At 44.5% G+C, this 22,283-nt stretch overlaps 2 protein-coding genes across 8 annotated transcripts in view; one reads left to right on the top strand and one right to left on the bottom strand.

Annotated features, from left to right (window-relative positions):
* Positions 1 to 710: 710 nt before the first annotated feature.
* Positions 711 to 22,283, bottom strand: part of LOC124470298 (WD repeat-containing protein 48-like) — a 37,191-nt gene continuing 15,618 nt past the window's right edge. Inside the window, exons 2-21 of one of the 5 annotated variants that reach the window (XM_047024119.1) lie at positions 8,829 to 9,001; positions 8,353 to 8,490; positions 7,851 to 7,991; positions 7,285 to 7,363; positions 7,039 to 7,121; positions 6,798 to 6,927; positions 6,459 to 6,547; positions 6,064 to 6,165; positions 5,757 to 5,981; positions 5,594 to 5,668; positions 5,219 to 5,321; positions 4,995 to 5,092; positions 4,782 to 4,889; positions 4,515 to 4,611; positions 2,985 to 3,077; positions 2,795 to 2,900; positions 2,625 to 2,712; positions 2,424 to 2,500; positions 1,769 to 1,958; positions 711 to 1,667 (exon numbers count right to left, since the gene is read on the bottom strand). In XM_047024119.1, the coding sequence (XP_046880075.1) occupies positions 1,572 to 1,667; positions 1,769 to 1,958; positions 2,424 to 2,500; positions 2,625 to 2,712; positions 2,795 to 2,900; positions 2,985 to 3,077; positions 4,515 to 4,611; positions 4,782 to 4,889; positions 4,995 to 5,092; positions 5,219 to 5,321; positions 5,594 to 5,668; positions 5,757 to 5,981; positions 6,064 to 6,165; positions 6,459 to 6,547; positions 6,798 to 6,927; positions 7,039 to 7,121; positions 7,285 to 7,363; positions 7,851 to 7,991; positions 8,353 to 8,490; positions 8,829 to 9,001 (2,291 nt within the window). In that variant the 3' untranslated portion in view covers positions 711 to 1,571. Of the gene's footprint in view, positions 1,668 to 1,768; positions 1,959 to 2,423; positions 2,501 to 2,624; positions 2,713 to 2,794; positions 2,901 to 2,984; positions 3,078 to 4,514; positions 4,612 to 4,781; positions 4,890 to 4,994; positions 5,093 to 5,218; positions 5,322 to 5,593; positions 5,669 to 5,756; positions 5,982 to 6,063; positions 6,166 to 6,458; positions 6,548 to 6,647; positions 6,667 to 6,797; positions 6,928 to 7,038; positions 7,122 to 7,284; positions 7,364 to 7,850; positions 7,992 to 8,352; positions 8,491 to 8,828; positions 9,002 to 22,283 lie in introns of those variants that run through there. The other 4 variants (XM_047024120.1, XM_047024121.1, XM_047024122.1 and 1 more) reach the window with 4 other exon arrangements.
* LOC124470297 (sodium channel protein type 4 subunit alpha-like) overlaps positions 13,747 to 22,283 on the top strand; it is a 285,750-nt gene continuing 277,213 nt past the window's right edge. For all 3 annotated transcript variants that reach the window (XM_047024114.1, XM_047024115.1, XM_047024113.1), the window contains exon 1: positions 13,747 to 14,305. The gene's annotated coding sequence lies outside the window, so the exon portion shown is untranslated. The remainder of the gene's footprint in view (positions 14,306 to 22,283) is intronic.

Below are 22,283 nucleotides of genomic sequence, written 5' to 3'. Positions count from 1 at the left end.
TGTCTGCCTCGTACAGGGGAGAAAAAGAGTTTAGACATTTAGTCAGTATTGGAGGGTGAGAGGGTAGGAAAGATGGTTTTAGGGAACCGACTGCTAATGTCTGTGACTTTTTTCTCAAAGGAGGAGAAGTCGCCTGCTGTCATGGTGGAGGGGGGGGGTGGGTGAAGAAGGGTAGAGAAGGTAGAAAAAGGTTTGTGGGGGTTAATTTTGTTCAAAAAGTAGTGGGTTTTAGCACCAGATATGTGCGAAGAGAAAGATTTAAGGAGGGAGTGATACTTATCAAGGTCCAGACCGTCTTTGGACCTGCGCCATCTCCTCTCAGCTGCCCGAAGGGTGGACCGTTCTTCACGAATAACATCCGTAAGACACGGGCAGGAGGGAGAAGATCGCGCAGGCCTGGTTGACAGGGGACAGAGAGTCAAGTTATGCAGTTAAAGTGGTTAACAGGGTGTTAGTGGTCATGGAGACATATCAGCACACCTAAACTAGGCTGTTGATGTATGTGGAATATTTTTTTTCGGGAGCCTGGGTTTGATGGGGATGACCATACCTGTCAACATTTGAGTATCAAAATCCGGGAGACCTCAGAACAGGGATGACACTTTATTGGCTCTGACCACTGGGCAGAGCCGGCGCTCCATAAGGGGCAGAAAACTCCCTGAAAGTAGTGTGTGCATAAATTCAACCGTTCAAACACTGACAAGTTTAAGTAGGATTTGTATTTAATTTTTTTGGACTAAAATGTAAGTCTTTATTATAATACATCTGCTATATGACACTGTCCATTAATTTACATTGTTGATGTGTTCCATTTCAGTTTGGACAACACCACAGCCCAGTCGAGATTATTTGTATGAATACAAAACAAACAGAAAGAAAGTAGTTAATGATTCCCTTCACACCCCTCTACAATTCATTTTAATCACCGTCTGGGAGAGGTCTGGCAAAGGATGGAGGAGAAGAGGACGAAGAGAAGACTCACTACACAACCAATCACTCGCCAGAGAGACATGTGGCCAACTTGACTGTATGTGCTTCTACACTGACTGGATAGGTGTCAGCAGGACCGTACTCTATCATGTCCTCTAGTAGGCCAGTCAGCATCCAGCTCTGTTGATCCAGATAGTTGTGGAACACGTGTGTGAGAAAAGACAGACAGTCAGGAGAGTGCTGGTCAGCCACCATGTTGGTAGCAGTCTATTGTGGCTCCTCTCTCAGGCTGACCAGCACTATCTCACTTGTGGAAAATAACACAACCAAACCAGCCCATGAAAAATACGAAAAAGTGCCATTTGAATGTCCGCTGTCCATTTGCTGTACACCTACACTGTCATACCTATCCTGGATGTGTCTTTCTTCCTTGACCCCACTTCTCTCCTCTGAGCTCAGAGCATGGACAGGGTAATGGACATGGGTGTACTGAGGGAAGTAGCAGAACAGGTGTCTCAGGATGCAGAGTCATAGTCCTGACTGCTGTTACTGGTTTGCGATGCCTTCGAACCATGTGGTGCCAGAAAAGGAGGAGGATGAAGAGGAGGGTATCAAGCTGCAGTTGGGTGTTGTTGCAGGTCTCATGTAGACTTCTGTCTGTAGTGAAGAGTGAGGTCTCCTCCACTCTTCCAGATGAAGTGCTTCACGGTTCTCAGGTCCATATTCGGAACCAGCAGCTGAAAGAAAAGAACACACTCTCTAGTTACACTTATCTTAGGTACCTTCTCCGTGATCTATTTAAACGATCAATACCATGACCAACCAATCAGACCCGCACCTGGTCCTGACAGAGCAGCTCAATCTTTTCCTCTGCCATTATGGACACATCCTCTTCCTCCTTGGCCTCGCTGGGCTTCTCACTGGCCAAGGTGCCCGTCTGCGATTCACTGTCCAGGTTGATGATCTTCTCATATACATGCTCTATCACCTTCCTCACCTGCAGCATGTCGCTGGCTGACAACCGATCCCTATGGAAACCCCCACACCATAATATAATAATCTCCACACCATGTTATAACTATTAACAGAATATCAACTGCATTCTAATGATCCACTGATTAAAGGCAGAGTAAGTACGTTTTGCGAAATAGCAATTTTGACTTGAGTTTGAAAGTATCCAACCTAAAATATCCTACCCCCTCCCTTCAAAACCATTGCACCAAAACACATGAACACAATGCCTGACTACAGATTGGAGGAAGGTAGGTAGGTGGGTAGACAGACAAGTAGCCCATCCAATCATAGCATTTGGTCTGAACTCAATGATTGGTTGTGTTTATAACAGTCCTGAGATGGCCATAGATTTCAGATAAATGTATTTTCTTTATTGCTATCAGGCTGTGAAGTTTAAGGTTGGGTTTAGTCTCCAGAAATGTGTGACTCAGTCTACAGTATGGTACGGTAGTGATAACGCTGATGGTGCTGCTTCTTACTTCTTCAGGGTTTTGGCTCCAGATGAGAAGTGAGGTTGGAGATAGAAGGGGATCTTGTTGAACTTGGGCATGTTTTTCTGAGAGAGAGATTGGATACATCACTAAATTTATCAGCACGGTCTTAATGGGTGATTATAGAAGGTTCTGTGTGAGAGAGTCCCTTGTATCTGTTAGACAGAGCAGGGAGGGATAAAGACTCACGTCCACAGTGATGTCGATGACCCACTGAGGCACTGTCTCGTTGAGCAGCATCGACTCTGTCTCACCCCCCGAGTCTCGACACAACAGCCTGCATACAAACACACACACAGGCAGGCATGAGCAATCAATACCAGCCTGAACAAAAAAGCGTCTGTGTGTGTGTGCAGTACCTGAACAGAGTCCTTCCTCCTGCTTCTCCAAAGATGACGGGAGTGTGAGGAGGAACCTGAAAGTGGCCGTTTCCCCTCTGTATCCTGCTTTCGTGTTCCCCATTCACTGACAACACACACACACAGTCAAACCTGGAACTGCAGGGATGTGTCTGAGCATGCACGTGTTAATGTGAGTGTGTGTGCTCACTGTGGTTCATGTCCGCATCCTCGTCCAGGGGGTTCATGTGTGTGCGTGGCCAGTACTCCAGCAGGGCCTGGAGCAGGAGGCCTCCCAGGTTTACTAGCACAAGAGAACTGTACTTAGACCTTGCAGCCTCACAACCAGGAGCCTCATCTAGAAGGCATGCAAGCGCACAAACCTTCCAAACTTCTATGCACTAGTTGGCATTCATGGCGTGAGACTAGGCACATTCCCCAGGCTGCTCTAAGAGAATGAAAATGTATGAGGTCATATGTGATGTACAAATGGTTCTGACAAATGCATCCAATGGAGACTGGATATGATGCAGCTCTGATGGAAGTAAAACATGCACAGTGAACTGAACATTTGCATAATCAGAGTAAGTTAAGGGGTGAAGCATGAAGCATGAAGCTTGCTCACTTGCGAGCAATTTTATGATTAGATCTGATTTAACATGCTTGAACATGATTGTAAACTTCATCATGTATCTTCTGGTGCTTCGATAGGAAGGCCTCACTGAGGCTCCGTATTCACTACCTATTTTTTTTGTTCGCCTTGTTCACTTTTGACTGAAATTGTTAGTCAAATCTTACATATGCTCCTCTCCCCCATTACCCTTGGACCCCCTTCAATGCACATACCCCCCAATTTATCTACAGATGACGCCATCTCCCTGACAGTGCAAATGCCCTTTCCTAACCTGGATAAGGGAACACACACACATGAGGATGCTGTTTATAATTGCATACAGCTCACCAAGCCCATACCCAAGCATAGGATCCTGGGTCTTAAAACCTCCCTTGGCTAGGGGATCCTGCACTTCCTTATGGGCAGACCCCAGGTGGTAAGACTGGGTCCTTCTCTGCCCTGACCCTGAGCACCAGAGACCCTCAGGGCAACATACTCAGTCCTCCTCCTCCTGTATGCCTTGTTCACAAACAACTGTGTGGCCACAACCTAGCCCCAACATCATCAACAACGACAACACCACCATCCTGGGCCTCATCTCCAACGACGATGAGACTGCCTACAGAGAGGAGGTCCCTGTCTTGACAACATGGTGCAAGGACAACCCCTCTTTCAATGTCTGCAAAAGTAGATGATCGTGGACTTCAAGAAGTGTCAAGGGGGATGGAGGGATGGGTATCGATGGAGCTGAGGTGGAGAGTCTCCTGCTTCAAGTTTGTCTGTGTGTTTGTCAGTGGTGACCTCTCCTGGTCTAGGCAATCATTCTTTTTATTTTGTTGTCCTTTTCTTCTGCCTCTCTGTCGCTGTTTGCTACCCATGTCAGAAGAATGTAATTGTCCAGAATGTGTACAGTGTACTTGATAAATCACCACTTTGACATACATTTTTTGCATACGCCATGTTTATGAAGCGTCAAATACACAGAACTTTCCTACATTCGACACCACATAGTCTGAGATATATGCCAGGTTTCATCAATGAAGCCTCTGGGTTCCAACCTTGCTCTGTACTACCACTTCCATGTGTTAGAGCCCACAACTATGCTGGTATCGGTGTTCTACTACTCACACTTGGGGTCTGACGCATCGGGGCTGGAGAACCCTGCGTCCCTGGCTGACACCCAGGCAGCAAAGCAGTCGCTCTCATCCAGTGTGATGGTCAGCATCTGACACACAAAACAAACACACACATATTTGGTACTCAGAACACTAAACAAATGCACCTGGGCTACAGACAGATATCAGGGCTACTGGAAGCCAGTAAAGTTTGCCTGGCCAAATAAAACATTTTAAATAATTTGAGTAACTAATTATATTTCCTTGACAAATTCATTACCCCTGTCTTCAGGTCCACAGAGAACCAGTTAGGAACATAGACCATTTTAAACTTCCGCTTGATTTCCTCATCAAACTCCATCTTCCCCAGATCCTCCAGCTTACAGGCCTGGGGAGGGAAGCAGAGTACAGCACAGCGGAGTACAGGAGACAATTAATGACACCTTTATCCAAAGCAACGTACACAGAAAGAAGAGCAGATCTCCTCACACACCTTGAGAACATCCCAATAGGCCACGTTGTTGTTGGTGTCTTTGGTCAAGATGTGCCTCTTGTCATTGAGGATGTGGCACTGAATGATGCTAGCTCCACCTAGTGGACACGTGTGGAAACAACACACAGTCAGGTTTCACTGAGAACAGAAGGAATGAAAAGAATGAAGAAACAATGACACAGAGCAGGAACACCAGAAATAGGTTTGTGTGTGTTTGTGCCTACCTTTTATGACCATTTCAGGCTGAGTACAAAGGGGAGTTAGGGGAGTGCTACAGTCGTTGTCATAATCTCCCGACGCCCGGAAGTTGTGGATGCCCTTCAGAGACTGATGCCCCCAGGCACCGGAACACATCAAGTTATCATATCAAGTTACAGGAAACACCACATCAGGTTATCATAACAGGTTACAGGAAACATCATATACGTTTCCAAGAAACACCACATCAAGTTACCATATCAGGTCACAAGAAACACTATATCAGGTCACCGGAAACACCATATCAGGTTACCGGAAACACCACATCAAGTTACCATATCAGGCTGATTTGCAGAGAGACTTCCCTTGCCTTCACTGTAGTACCAGGGGCCGGGGCTTACCCATTTGTTGACGGTGGACTTGGTGGTGGAGACCCAGATGCTACTGGGGGGGTCAGCTGACCTGTCCAGCTCCATCTAAACATGGACACAAACACACACGTGTCAGAGGTGACAGACAGAGCCATGCCTACAGGGTCCTGGATGGAGGGCAAGGTCTCCCCACCTTGAGAACAGGGGCCTTCTCCTCACAGATCAGCAGGCGGATGTCGGGGCTTCGCAGGTCTGTGCAGTACACCTTCCTGTCTCGCCCCCCAGAGTACACGTGGGTAAAGGCCTCGTTGGCCTGCAGAACCCACACACCCTCATCGTGAACGCGGTAGGTGGCAATGCATCGCTGTTGCCCTAGCGACCACAGACGGATGGTCCCGTCGGAGCTGCCGGATAGACACTGGAAGAAACAGCAGGAATGTTCTGGTGTGTTGTTTGGGTTGGTTTGGGGGAACATGAACACCCTGACTGCAGACACTGACCTGCATCCCGTCTCTACTGAGCACCAAAGACTTCACGTTGTCTGTGTGTCCCTTCAGCTTCACCAACTTGGCACACGTCCTGGGGTCCCACACTCTCAGGACCTGCCGGCACACACACAAACGCACATCCACCACACACACATGCACACATCCACCACACACACACGCACGCACACACCACACACACATCCACCATTCTCACACACATACACCACACACACACACACGTGGCACACACACAAACACATCCACAACACACACACACACACAGTCCACAGCATCACACAGGAGCAGCATCACACACCACAAGGCTACGAGCCCCCAGCCTGGGAAGGACAGGGACAGATACCTGTCTGATGATCACCAGGAGACCCTTATCTGAACTTAGACCCTACCTTCTCAGTGGAACCCGACACGATGACAGTGCCCATCTGGTTCATGGACAAACTGTAGATGGAGTCCTTGTTGCCACTCAGAGAGGATGCTGTGAGGGGAGATGGGGGATCAAACAAGGCCTGAACTTTGTCTACTCACTAGCGACAATATTGTTGGAGTCTATGAGGGGAGGTAGTTTGTCTACTCACTAGTGACAGTGTTGTTGGAGTCTGTGAGGGGAGGTAGTTTGTCTACTCACTAGTGACAGTGTGGTTGGAGTCTGTGAAGGGAGGTAGTTTGTCTACTCACTAGTGACAGTGTTGTTGGAGGCTGTGAGGGGAGGTAGTTTGTCTACTCACTAGTTACAGTGTTGTTGGAGGCTGTGAGGGCGGTCAAAGTGTTGACATCCCACAGGAAGATCTGTCTGTCCAGCCCTGCCGAAGCCACCAGCTCCTTATCTCTGGCATAAGCTAGGGCTTTCACATAGTCCTGAACACACACAATTATACCTGTTAACACCACTGTGAAAGAATGTCCTTATTCTAGTGAGTCCACTGAGTGTGTGTTAGTTTGTGTGTGTGTTTGAGTAATCAGCTGTACCTTGTGTGTTCTCAGTGTGGACATGCAGAAGCCCTTATGGGCATTCCACACCTTGACTGTGGTGTCAGAGGAGGCAGATATTACTGGGAGAGAGAGAGAGAGAGTCAGAGAGAGAGAGGAGAGCAATGAGAGAGAAGGGAAGGGAGAGATACCAAGTAAGTAAAGAGGAGAAAAGGAGGAATATAAGTTAAAAGAGGAGGAGATAAAAGTCTTGAAGGAGACATCTGACAGAAAAGAGAAACTCACATGTCTTTCCATTGCAGCAGAGGACAATGTCGTTGACCCAGTCTGTGTGGTGCTCCATGGAGGCAATGTACGGGTCCTGCTGCAACACGACACAAGCAGACTCCATCACACATCCATCCATTCATCCACATACAAATTCCATTACACATCCATCCATCCTCCATCCAGGTACAAACCCCATCACACATCCATCCACCTTCCATCCATCCACATAAACACCCCTCCACACATCCATCCATCCATACAGATACAAACCCCATTGAACATCGATCCATCCATACACATACAAACCCCATTACACATCCATCCAGATACAAACCCGATCTCATATCTATCCTTCCAGACACAAACCCCACCACACACATCCATCCAAAACCCATCCACAAACCCCATCACATATCCATCCATCCAGATACAAACCCTACCACACATCCATCCATCCACCCATCCAGATACAAACCCCACCACACACATCCATCCAAATAAAAGTTCACCACACATCCATCCATCCAGATGCAAACCCTATTACACATCCTACACATCCATCCAGAGTTCAGAGTGTGTACCTTGTGCTGGTTGACACTCCATATCCTGATTATTGAGTCCCTGCCGGCAGTGAAGAGGCGGTTGAGGGTGGGGTCTAGCTGCAGAGCATTCACCCCATTGCGGTTATACTTCTCCACCTCATCCCTGATTACATATGACACCTGGGGTGGCAGGAAAAATTGAGGCAGATAACCTCCATCTCCTCTGTTTACAACAAGGCAGAGGCAGTGGTGCAGCTTCACAGTCTGATGCTGAGAAGGCCTCTTTTGATATGGTCTTCAGTTTGTCTTCGTTTCAAAGTGTCATCTTTTCTCTACACATCTACATCAGTTTAAACACACCTTCAATCCATTCACAAAGAAACCAATTCCTGAGGTAGATCGAATGGATGCAATGAGCCAAACCTCAGCCAAACTGATAGTAGTCACACAACAGATATCGAACTATCATTGACTAATGACATAAATTTGTTGACGTTTCTCATGTAGAGTAATCATCTCTAGATTGACGTAATGCACAGACCTTCAAGGCTAATGATTGTAGAACTGCACTCTTGACAGACAAGCAAAACACAATCCTCTGACGCTGACTGGCCAGACAGCAGTTCCTTTTCAGATTAAGGGGGCGTGAGGCGGCATCCCTTCTGACGTCGGAAGATCTCTTCCTCGCAAAAAAAAAAACCCGCATGACATTTCGACCATACAATGCGGTTTGGGTCGAATAAGTACAATTTTATAGTGACAAACGTTAATTTGGTCTGCACAACTGTGCCGCCGGAATGCTGCTAGCCTAGCTAGCTAACTACCTGCCAGCGTCCGGGACACCAGAGGCAGGGAGGGAAGTGACCGGCTGCACTAGCCCAACACGCTTGTGATGTTAAGAGATTTGCATGGACTAGCGACCCGATGTCGTGTCTCCATTATTAAGGATAGTATATGTATGCACAAAAATGATTCCTCATCGTGCATGCCACTGCGTGACGCCATAGATCAATTTACCTGGACTTTTCTCCGCCCAGCAGAATTCTGTCTGTGATGTGTCGCCATCTTGCATGTTGACAGCTTGACGTCATGTTTGAACGGTTGCCAGCTCCAACACAGTAGAACCCCGTCGAGGTGTACAAAACCCCCTTTCTGAGCACCGTTGTTGCACATTCCACCAGAGCATGTTTCTAAATTCAGGGAAGGAAGGAAATCGACAAGTCACACTTGTCGATTTATCTATCTGTGAGGGTTCTGCTGCTAAATACCCCTATTTTGTATCTAACAAACGTGAACCAATATTAATGGGTGTATCCAACTCAACCTGACAGTCTGGCAGGAAAAACCTTGTGATAGAAATATCGCACACTGCATACTCTATAGCCATAGGTTGAATAAGTTGAGTGAGTGAATGAAGGCTTCTACTACACTGGTCCCTCCTCTTCTGATGTCTTCCCCACTGGTGCTGCCTGTCATGACCACCCAGCCCTCAGCCACTCCCTGAGCCCTGACTCTTCAGTCAGCTGCAGCTCATCTTGGGCTGTGTTAGGAAGGATTTGGTGGAAAGGACATGGTCCAAGCCCGCCAGCTGACAGTGTAATGGATGTGACCCGGTACAAATGATGCCGTCTGGACAAACTCTGTGTCACCACATGAGCTAATAATGAGATAATGAGTTCATTATGTTGATTAGTGGTGACATCTTGATTAGTGGTGTGGGGACATGATCCACTGGCTAATCAGACTGTAAAGGTCAGTGTTGCTCTGCAGGTTTGCCAACAGTTTTTCAAAACATCAATGAACCCAAGCAGGTATTCATATCACAACCTTTTACTTGACTGACCACTAGGGTGGTCACAGGAGCAGCAGTCTGGGATTGAAACTCATTTCACTAGACTAGACCAAGGAGGCTAAAGGACGGATGTTTAAAGTTTTGCTTCCTCACGATCTTTCCCCACACTGGGCTTCAAACTCGGGCCCTCTGACCCTTCTACTAGCTAGTTACTTTTCGATGGTAGGTGGTTAAAACTGTGTTTGTAAAAGTGATAGTTTGCAAGTCAGAGAACCCAAGTTCGATGCCCGGTGTGGGATCGAGATCGGGCGGGAGCAAAACTTCAGCTGTTACAGAAGCACAAATGTTCCCATCCTGAGAGTGTTCCTTTTCAGACCATCAGAGGGAACTCTAGCATCGCTTTAAGCATAACTTCAAGCAGCCCCACAACTCATAAAATATCTCTAAATTACATCCAACCTAACATTTATTACAGGGTTATGAAATTGCATTTTATTTTGGTTATCATTTAAAGGTCTATCTTTTCGCCAAAGGTAACCTGTGTTGTATTTATGTGACTCACTTTTGTATAACACTATGGAACTCAAGTTGAATTTACATTTTTTTATAATCGCTATGACAGTTTTTTCCATACCTTTAACAAGTTTCCAAAACTCTTCACACAGTTAGCACAACATCCGTGTGTGTTGGCTATACAATTAACACATTTCTTGTTGCTTGGACACAAAATGCATAGAGTAAACACAAATTTTACAGTTTTTTACAATCGCTATGACAGTTTTTTCAATACGTTTAACAAGTTTCCGAAACTCTTAACACAGTTAGCACAACATCCATCTGTGTTGGCTATACAATTAACACAATTTTTGTTGCTTTGACACAAAATGCATAGAGTAAACACTAATTTTAAATGCTTGAACTTCTTTTACACACAAGCTCAACCAAGACCAAAACAATCGATTTTTACGGACCATTATACCAATGCTTTAACACTGTATGTCAGAACAGATAACACTATGTTCAAAACCTAATTTATTGGCTGAAGTCAAAGTGAACAGCTGTTCATATTGTGAATTGAAACACAAATATATCCCCTGTATTTTACAGTATTCCATTGCTACTGAGAAAAAGCTGGTTGAAGTAATGCAAATACTATAAATCACAGTTGATTCCCAACTAGGAAACACTATGGTGTTGAGGTTCTTTCAATCGCATGACTATATGGTATATATACTGCAAAGTGGAGCTCTTGGTGCTGATCTTGTGTGGAAAAAAAACAATATAGAGCAACACGAAGAAAGTAATAATACAGTAATACCTGCACAAAGGAGAGGAAGACAAGTACCAGGACAAGGGAGAGGAGTGGGACAAGGGCAAGGGAGAGGAGTTAGAATGTGTGGTGGCGCTCAGAAAAGAGCCAGAGCTAGGGTAATACTGTAAATGGCAGCTATATTGCATATTTCTTGCAGTAATGTCCTGTTGCAAATGAAGCCTTTATTGCAGCAATTGTCTTTTTTTTTTCAATACAGTAACCGTACATTCTATAAAGCTACTCTGAGATCGGTCATTCATTTTTTGTTCAGAATTTCTGCAGCAAAAGAAACAAAATGCATGCATTTATTAAACCCAACAAAACAAAAATGTAGAGGCTTCAAAAGAAACTGCATTGCAAACACAATCGATAATCTATATATAATGTGAGACCTGACACATATAAAAGAATGCAGTTTCTGTAATTCCATCTGATGTTAGTGTTTTTTATGACATTTTGCTATGATTGACTAAATGTTCCTGTGAAAAGAGAACATGTGTTAGTGTTTGGTAGACATGGTGTCATGTTTAGTGTATTTTTGTGTTATGACAATTAGTGTCTGAGTTTAGTTTACAATGTGTGATTTTGAGCATGAAATTAACTGTTTTGCTAATTGTGTGTGGTAGGTGTGTAGGTGCATTAAGAGTTTAGAAAACTTGTTTAAGGTATTGAAAAAAGTGTCATAGCGATTGTAAAAAACTGTAATGATGTGATATAGATTTACTGTAACAGGCCTAGGATATGTGCAGAATTGTGAACAAAAACTAAGTTATATCTAGCATCATGTCTGTATAGGCCTATTCAACAAAACATTGGCATATGTGTCTACGTCTATTTAGTGAACTACATTCAATTATTACAATTTCTTAAACTTAGTTTCTTAGACCACTTTATTTTTTGAGTTTAGCATGCATTGTGTCTCAAACTGATTTTTGCGTGTTTCGTTTCATAAGTTTGTATAACAACTTCACTGTCTGTAGGCTATAAAGTTAGGCCTATGTATTTAATCATAGCCTAAACGGCGACACATAACAAGGCAGAGATTTAGCATCTTGGAGCTGACCTACATCTATGGGTTGTATATTGTTATTACAAACAGGTGGTCTTCTACTAAAGTGATTATTTTATTACAGTTTTTCTGAATTGCTAAAACACTAAAACGCATTGGCTGAACATTTATCAGTTGCCTAAACTCATGTAGCTAATTGTACAGTCTGTTGTCAGTACCTTAAAACATTTCACATGGTAAAACACAATTTGCAAATCTCACATAGACTTTTCAGCAAAACTCCATGCCATCCACATCCAATGCCATCCATACTGGTAAACACAAATGACAACGATCAAATACAAATAGAGAAAACATGTCATTGACTAAACACAACCACTCAAAATTGATTTCACTTGTTTCAAATGATGTGACACGACCAATATAAGCCAGTTCAGAGAGCAAACAGGTTGTTGAAGGTGGGAAATGATTCCTTGTGATGTTGATGACTGACCCAGCCCAAAGACAAGAAGAAGCACATTGATCACATGTTTACTCCTTTGATTATTGTCCCTTTTACTGTATAGTATTGTATACTGTAGTACAGTGCATTGTAGGCTCTATACTGTTCAATGAACAAATGGTATGGCCCTGAACGTTCTACTTTCCATTTGTTATAGTAACAGTACTGACTGCTCAATAGATTTAGACTTGTTGCAGGTTCATATCAACAAAGAACAAGAGTGAGTTGTGGGTAGTGAGATGCAGGGTATAGTACTCCGATATATCGGCCGATATAGAAAATGTATTAAATAAAAAATCCAGAAACGCGTAACAAAACAAACAGATTTCCCTAACATTCTGCCCGACTCGTGTTGCCAACAGGGACATTGTAGAGTGCCCTTCGGTGACAAACTATGCAATGCCAGTATTGTACTGTATAAGCCAGTTCAGAGAGCAAACAGGTTGTTGAAGGTGGGAAATTATTCCTTGTGATGTTGATGACTGACCCAGCCCAAAGACAAGAAGAAGCACATTGATCACATGTTTACTCCTTTGATTATTGTCCCTTTTACTGTATAGTATTGTATACTGTAGTACAGTGCATTGTAGGCTCTATACTGTTCAATGAACAAATGGTATGGCCCTGAACGTTCTACTTTCCATTTGTTACAGTAACAGTACTGACTGCTCAATAGATTTAGACTTGTTGCAGGATGAGATGCAGGGTATAGTACTCCGATATATCGGCCGATATAGAAAATTTATTAAATAAAAAATGCTAGTGCTTGAAGATGAGGTTTTGTGTTAACAGTTTTGAGAAAATGGCTGACTGTTTCAAGAATGTGTTTTAGGAATTGTGAAAAACTGTAATGAAGAAAAATTGACATGGACAATCCATTAAGCATTATTCTCTTCCTTGTTTTCTCTCACACACACACAACACAAACACGGAAAGAAAGGTCTGAGAGAAAGATCCAGAGAGAGAGTGAGAGAGAGAGAGAGAGAGAGAGAGAGAGAGAGAGAGAGAGAGAGAGAGAGAGAGAGAGAGAGAGAGAGAGAGAGAGAGAGAGAGAGAGAGAGAGAGAGAGAGAGAGAAAGAAAGAAAGAGAGAAAGAGAGAGAGAGAGAAAGAGAGAAAAGGAGAGAGAGAGAGACCGTTGATTCAGAAAATCCATTAAGTGACTAATCCTGACGCCATCTCCACATTAAGCATGCTATATTTCTGGTTTATTCTTCAATAGTAACATTCTGTTTTCGCAAATCATTATCTAGTTATGTAGAGCTTACTTTGAAATCATATCTCCAGACTACACTGCACGCGTCAGCGGAGGTCGTCTAAACAGTGCCCAGCAGACAAATAGGGGTAGGCGTTACCAAAAACATCTGACTTCCTCACTCCGCCACGCAAGGGCAATCAAATGGCCGGGATGCGTTTCAGAGAGAGAGGTTAACGGAGACAGGCAAGCGGTCAATCTCACAACGATACAGACCAGACGCTTCGTGCGCGCTCTTGGGAAGTTGTTCATCGGACTAAATCAACATTTGTTTGGAATTTGAGGACAAGGACGACTTTTATTCTGTACGTTTGAGATTACATACATGAACGATCAATTGGTTAACCCAAATATGGACCAGTGAAAATGCCCGATAACAAGGAATGAACGACTGGCGCGCGTATTTTCAACAGATCCATCCTTTGGTGCGCTTAGAATTTGCACTTAACTTTTACACGCAATTCGCCCGCAGTTGGGCCTAATTAAATCGTCAATCTATTCAGCTAGGTCTGGGATTTTCTAAAAAGTGATTTGGAAATGGCTTCTCTTCGGCACTCACCACAGATATGCCCAAATTAACTGAAATAGGCTGAGAGAAGGAACAGTGAACACAGGAGTTTTACATGTAAGTATTTACCTCAGTATTTTCTGGAAATTGTTCCTACTAACTCCGGATCTCTTGTTGTTTCTGTAATTAAACCCATAACAGTAAAAAAAAAAAAAGAAAAAAAAAAAATATACGGTTTTATAAGTTAAACACCTAATGTTTGTGGAGGGCAAACACGTTTTTGATCATCTCTTTGTGTTTAAACAAACAAACCAATGTTCTTTTTAATTAAAAAGCATACTCAATAGGCCTTTATACAAATGTTTTTGCTCATTCAAATCCACTTTTCCTCTTTCAGATGTCAAAATAAAGGTTGTGTTTATAGGTGGTTCATCTCTATAGATAAGATATGAACACGGAGCAGAAAATGAAACTGTTCGTTATTACAGTTTTTTACAGTCGCTAGGACACAGTTTCTCAATACTTAAGTGACGTTTTCAAAACTCTTCACACAGCGAGCATAACAGAAGTACATGTGGGCTAAACTGTGAACCATTTATCATTGCTTTGGCACAAAATGCATTCAATGACTACATCTTTCAAATTTCATTCATTCTTTTCTCACTTCGACACAACAACTGCCAAAACTCTATGTACCTACAGGCCAATTTGGACATGCTTACATACTGTTTTCAAAACTGTTAAACTTCAGTTCAAAACAATAACATAATACAAAACTGAATAAGACAGAAATTAGCTACATTTCTACAGTAATATTGTAATGAAATATATTTAGAATAAAAAAATGTAATGCTATAAAATGATCTCTCCAGAAAGGGTTGTGCTAGGTGAGGAAAAGGATGCAGAGAGAAGAAAGCCAACATTTGTATGGGACAATGTGGCATTTCACCACTCCAGTGCAGTCACCGAGTGGTTTGCAGCCCATTCCAGAATGATATCACTTTTCTTCCCACCTTACTCTCCATTCCTCAACCCCATAGAATAATTATTTTCCTCATGGAGGTGGAAGGTTTACTATGACCACCATCCACATGATCAAATGTCCCTCCTGGACGCAATGAATGCTGGATGCCTGGACATTGCCAGGGATGGATCAGGCATGCCAGAAGATTCTTTCCTAGGTGTATTGCCTTAGATGACATAAGATGTGGTGTGGATGAGAACCTATGGCCAAATGCAGAATATTACAGTAGCATTCCTATTGTATCTGTATCAGTGGATGGTGTGTATACAAATGATTGTATTCTGGAATTACTAGTGGGAAAAAAAAGAAAGATATACAACACATTAAAGCATACTGCATCATGTCTGATTCATTCCAGTAACATATATTGCAGTACATTCTAAACAGTAGAGAGTTGTCCTGGTTTTACATTGTATAAAACATTGTATAATGCTACTTGTTGTTAGTGTTTTTTAGGTCATTGTTTTGTGGGTGACAAAGTATGTTTGCTGGCTGTCATCCTTTGCTAGTGTTATGGAGGAATGAGTTGATTTGAGACATGTAGGAAGTGATTTGGTAGTTTTAGTCCATTTTGAATGTGAAATTAAATGCTGTACGTGCCGAGCTGAAAGTTGGTTAGGACAACTGCGTTAAGAGTTTTGAAAACGTGACTTAAGTATTGAGAAATGGGTCCTAGCGACTGTAAAAAACTGTAAGGTTTTTGACCTCAGAGCTGGCGCACGTCGGGGTTAAGCTGTCCCCCAGGTAATCATGTTTACCTCTCGCACGCCGCTCTTGCCCCGGGCTGATGACACCGCTTCAAATGATGATGAGAGTGCGACAATGACGTTAGGCGAGTCGTCCAGCCACTCAGTTTTTGTAATAGGCTACTGTACACAGAAGTATGCTTCAAAATAACGTTATTTCGACAATGAAGGAGGTTAGAATTACAAGTGAATTACAAGTTCTGTGTGACGACTTTTGTTTATTTCTTATGTGGCTCCAGTCTTGCTAACGCATTGGTACTATAGTCTTGAGTGTTTCCTTTGTTACTTTTTAATAAACACATGTTAGCGTAACTGTGCGCTGCCTTCAGAGCGCGCGGCACACCAACAGGTGTCCGTTGGCTATACGCCTATACTGCATCTGCCTCGTCTTAAAAGTGACCGTGCTTGCTGTTTGTTCTGTGTAACATCGAGTCCTGCTTCTCCTGTATACCTGACCTTTCCTGCTCTAAGGCTGGGCTGAACAGTCGCGCCAACTGCCACGGCTCGACCCGGTGCACGTCTCCCGAAGCAACGCGCAAGTCAGACTGTCTTTTGAGCGTCAAAGTTTAAGTCAGTACAATGATCTACGCAATGATTAAAAACAGGAACACACACTACACACTACTTATTGTTCATCTTGATTACAAATAGGCATTTAAAATACAAGACACACATACTTAAACAACTAAGCCTATACTAGCCTATTATAATAATAATAATAATAATTATGGTTAGCTTACATTTTAAAAGAACAAAATAACTGCCTCCAGAATTATTGCATTTTAGACTCACTATGACGAACGCTTGTAAATGTGAAAATTGTAGTCAATCATAGGCTATCTCATAAAACATGTTGGAGATTAGCCTTCGTTGTTATTCGTATTATTGCCGCTATGCTGCACTAGCCTGGTCCTAACCAGACTCTCGTGTATTTGTACAAAGAGTCTGGCCTCGCTCCAAGCGTTGACTTCCTTGTAGGCGGGTACTCTGTTGAAATTGAAACTATTGGACCTTCTGAGAGCCACTCTGATCTGGCATAACCAATCACTACTGTAACAGAGCTAGCTGCCATAGCTGGAAAATCAAACTGTTCCCGAACCCCTGGGGAGGAGGGCCACAACATTGTCAGTTATTAGGCCGTACAGCCTGAAGTGGCATCTAGAGGCGCATGGGGGGTTGGTTATAAAAAGCGCCTTTATATTTAAATAAAACTGTCAAAACATTTTCAAAGCCATTGGCAAGAGAGCCACAACTCACTCAACCTGTTTCTGTGTATATTTATATCTTTACGATTATGAGTTACAACAGAGGTTTATGTTCATATCACACAATGTTCTAGCTTGCACACATCGACTATGTAGCAACGAAAGAAAACAGAAGTTTCACATAGCCTAAAGTTCGGAGTTAGCTTATTGAACACATTAAACGTGAAGCGCTTATTCTTTGGTTACATAATGAGCTACAGGGGCTTCCCCGGTTTACCGAGCGACAAGCTGATGTTAGGAACACAACGCCTATTCTCCTGGGATTGAGCTGGAGCGTGCTTCACATGGTAGCCGGTGGTTTATGACTAGGGTGAACCCCGGGGTCGGTTAGGTATCCCTAACCCAGCCTGTGGGATATGCCTGCATCTCAATCATCACAATTACATATGAAATACAGTCTGCCAGTCAGTGCCAAGACCCTGCTCTCTGGTCTCTAGCACAGCCTGGTCTGGTCTCTGTCCAATGCCAGCACTATCAGTTTAACTGATACACAGCAGAGAGGCTCGCGGCCTGTTCCACACCAAGAGCTGTGCTCACAGCACAATGAAAAAGCCACCAATGTGGTGCAAGATATTCTGTCAACAGCCTTCCGTTCTGCTTTAACATGGAAGCCAGACTGCTCCAGGGACTAAGACACTAAGGATGTCCGTCTGGGCTTCAGAAGCTGTAGTGTCAGGTGTTGTCTGGCTGTGTGAAGGAACAGTGGTTCTATACTGTATACAACACCACCAGCTTCTGGTGGTGTTGTTAGGGTGTAACGTGGTTGACCCGGCGGACCTTGGTGACATATTTCTTTTCCAGATCAAAATGTTGTTGTGACAAGTGCCCTTATGTCAGGGACTGCCTCTTATCTTAATCTGAGATCCCCCTTTATGTCTGTCTCATTCTCGTTCCAGTCTGAAGAAGTCGTTATTGGTCAAAAATCTGCTCAGATGAATCAGAGACAATATGAAATAAACATTTGACCACAGATCATATGACGTAATTCACAGAAGAGCATATGTAGGCTACATGGCTACATTCAGCTTTTACTGTTATTATCTCTGCCTGTTTGAAAGCTCTGAGGATGAATGTGTTTTTGTGTTACACTGTTCAGAACACTGTCCCTACTTCTTTCCTGCCTCTCTCTCTCTCTTTCTCTCTCTCTCTCTCTCTCTCTCTCTCTCTCTCTCTCTCTCTCTCTCTCTCTCTCTCTCTCCCTCTTTCTCCCTCTCTCTCCATTGCGTAACATTCAGACGTGGCTGGGCAGGCAACAACTGGCATCTCGGTCTTTCTCCTCACGTTAATTCCGTTCCGGTGAAGTGCCTAAATGTATTTGTCAGATTGCCGTGTTTTCACAGACCCAGATGTACTGCAGTACTGGTCCTGTGTGTCTGGGGCAGTATACAACAGTAGGACTGGTCTGGGGCAGTATAGAATTGTAGGACTGGTCTGGGGCAGTATAGAACAGTAGGACGGGTCTGGGGCAGTATAGAACAGTGGACTGGTCTGGGGCAGTATAGAACAGTAGGACCGATCTGGGGCAGTATAGAACAGTAGGACTAGTCTGGGGCAGTATAAAACAGTAGGACCGGTCTGGGGCAGTATAGAACAGTAGGACGGGTCTGGGGCAGTATAGAACAGCGGACTGGTGTGGGGCAGTTTAGAACAGTAGGACTGGTGTGGGGCAGTATAGAACTAGACAGATACGTGTAGAACCAGGCAGTGTGTGCAATGATGTGTGTTTGTGTGTGTGTGTGCAGGTGTGTGTGCATGTAAGGTAGGCCACACATGAATGCCCATGTTCGGCTGGCTGGGTCAGCAAGACTAGCTGAGGGCTGAATTAGTATAGCCCCAATCCCCACAATACCATCAACATGTAAGGATTATCCTGACTTCAAAACACAGTGAGCTTCCCCTTGCCTGGTGCTGCAGGTGTCTAGGCTGTGGAGATGTGGGGCGCTCAGGGGAGTTGTCAGTGAGCTAGGATATTGGCCTGGGAGGGGACAGTGAGCTGGGATGTTGGCCTGGGAGTGAGACTGTGTCACACTTGCACAGCTGATGGTTGGTGTATTGTCTCTGTAAACTACTCTAATAACACAGCAAACACACCCACACACACACACACACACACACGGACACACACACTCTCACCCACACGCTCGCACACACACACACAAACACACACACAGATTGTCAAGAGTCTCTGGAGCCACTTCCAAACGTCAGTAGCCAATAGCTGTCCACCTGGTGTCACATGAGAGGCAATCATCTGCTGGTGACGGCGATGCCGGGGTATAATTAGTAGCACGCTACGATCAGAGGCAGCCATGATCATGATCATGATGATGTTTTATAAACAGACACACACACATACTCATACGTCCCCCTACTTCATCAGAAGGGAGCATTTCAGGAGATTTATCAGGAGATTGCATGAAGCGGGGTGATTTGTGTTTGGGTCAGTGGCGGTTCTAGACAAATTTTACGGGGGGGGGGGGGCCAAGGGGGGGCCAGTGTTTAATCAGGGGGGCACATTAAAAACAAACAAATGATATTTAAACATTAAATACTTTAATTTTGCTTTACATTAAAATCATACAAACGGCTCTGGCTCTCCCTCTTCCAGCTCTTCAGCTCTCTCAATACCTTGATATGTTTCTCTAACTTTTGTATTTATTGTGGCAAAAATGGCTGCAATGTCCCTTCTTTGTTTCATGATGATTACTAGAAGAAGAAAACATTTTTTTTTTTTACTTGCTTCTTCTTTTTCTTTTTTAGTCAGCTCGGGGGGGCCACAGGGGGAGCCAGGGACATTTTTACAGGGGCCCTGGCCCCTGTAGGCCCCCATGTAGAACCGCCCCTGGTTTGGGTACTGAGGGTGTCGTGAGCCTTGAGAACCACAGGACCCATAGTCTGCTCTCCCTCCTCCATGGGGCTACTGGAGGCTTGTGGATCTGGGAACAATGCAGGAGGGATTCCTGGGATATCTTCTAGGATAGTCATGTCAGGGTTTATATTCTTTTACTGGTGACATCACCACAGGACAGGATGCCCTGATAGAACTGGAGCACACACACACACACATACATACACGCACACACAGAGACACACACACACACATGGAGACACACACACAGACACACACGCACAGACAGGCACACAGGGTCACACACACACTGGGACACACGCATACACATAGACTTACACATAGACTTACACTTACACACACATGCACACAAACACACACATGGACCCTGAAATGTGCATGCTGTGGCCTTGGGCAAGTGCTGTCATCCCAGCCAAGCTGCTGACCAAATCAGTAGAGCTGGCTCCAACTGCTGTACCTCACTGTAGACAAGGAAGACACACCCTCCAAATGATCTGTGTGTGTGACAGAGAGCAACAGAGAAATGTAGGGAGAGAGGTGGTGAGAGATAAGGAAAGAGGGAGCGAGATAGGAGATAGATGGAGGTGGAGAACGAAAGGGACAGGGGGCCAGAAAGACATGTCTGAAAGAGAGAGAGGTGGAGAGATAGAGACAGTCAGACATATTTTGTGGTGTTCAGCTTGTTGAGACAAACCCATCACCTCTGTGTGCCTGACCTCTGAACCCTTTCTCCCTGGCTTCCTTGCTTTCTTCCCTCCTCCCTCTTTCCCACTGTCCTCCATTCCTTCATCTCTCCTTTCCCTCCTCCGTCCCCCTCCCTCCTCACTGGTCCAGTTGTGAGGAGAAGTGACAGAAGAGGAGGCAGACTCAACCACAATTAATGGAAGTAGGTCGCAGGCTGGGAAGCTGGGAGGCAGAGAGCAGTGAGGAAGGAAGGACGGAAGGAAGGAGGAAAAGAGTGAGAGGAGGAAAGAAGGAAGCTAGACAGATAAGAAAAGGAGGGAACACAGAGGAAGAGGAGTGATGAAGGAAGGCAGAGAAATCAGTTAGGAAGCAACAAGTGCAGGTAGACAGGTTGACAGACAGACAGGTAGAAGGAAGAACAGGAAGAACAGGAAGAGAAGGTAGGCAGACAGACATGCAGACAGGTAGCGGAGGTAGACAGGTAGACAGGCAGACGTGTAGTGAAGGTAGACAGGTAGTGGAGGTTGACTGGCAGTGCAGTGAGACAGGGAGAGAGCTAGACAGGAAGTGCAACGTAGAGGAGGTAGCCAGGTAGTGCAGGTAGACAGGTAGTGGAGGCAGACACGAAGTGGAGGTAGACAGGAAGTGGAGGTAGACAGGAAGTGCAGGTAGACATTTAGTGGAGTTGGACAGCTAGTGCAGTGAGACAGTAGAGGTAGACAGGAAGGGCAGGTAGACAGGAAGTGGAGGTAGACAGGAAGTACAGGTAGACAGGCAGTGGAGGTAAACAGGTAGTGCAGGAAGACAGGTAGTTCATGTAAACAGATAAGATAAGATAGACTTTATTGTCCTGAAGGAAATGTGTCTTACAAGAAGTGGAGGTAGACAGTAAGTGCAGGTGGACAGGTAGTGGAGTTAGAGAGGTAGTGGAGGTAGACAGGTAGTGGAGGTAGACAAGAAGTGCAGGTAGACAGGTATTGGAGGTAGACATCAGCATAGCAGATGGATGGGGCTGGTGAATCAATAGAAAGACTATTAAGATGATGTAGATCTTGACATTTTGGGGAACAAAAACAAAACGAAACACACTGTTATGTGCATGGACAAATGCACAGCATGTGTGTGTGTGAATGTGTATAAGGCAGCCGTGTATTAGCAGGTGTCTGTGTGAGTCCAATCCTGGGGTATTCAGATGAAACAATCTACCAGTTGTAATGAAAAGGATTATAAATTACCTGCAGTGGTTGCGAGGAAGGCATTCTCATATTACACACTAAGAAGCAGGAGGAGGATGAGAAGTGAAAGAAGAGAGGAGCCAGAGAAGGAACAGTAGGAGAAGATAGGAGTAGGAGGAGCTGGAGAAAGAATAGGAGAGGAGAAGGAGGATTAGTAGGAGAGGAGGAGATGGAGTAGGAGATGAGCAGGATGAAGAGTGGGAGTAGCAGAGGAAGAGCAGGAGGAGGACTTTCACTTGCAATTCTATTTTATTCTTAGCCTCGGTTTTACC

Source organism: Hypomesus transpacificus, chromosome 8 (assembly GCF_021917145.1).
Source record: "Hypomesus transpacificus isolate Combined female chromosome 8, fHypTra1, whole genome shotgun sequence".
In the NCBI taxonomy this organism is placed as follows: Eukaryota; Metazoa; Chordata; class Actinopteri; order Osmeriformes; family Osmeridae; genus Hypomesus; species Hypomesus transpacificus.
The sequence above is the reverse complement of the archived record's forward strand: the minus strand, read 5'-3'. Positions and strand labels throughout refer to the sequence as shown.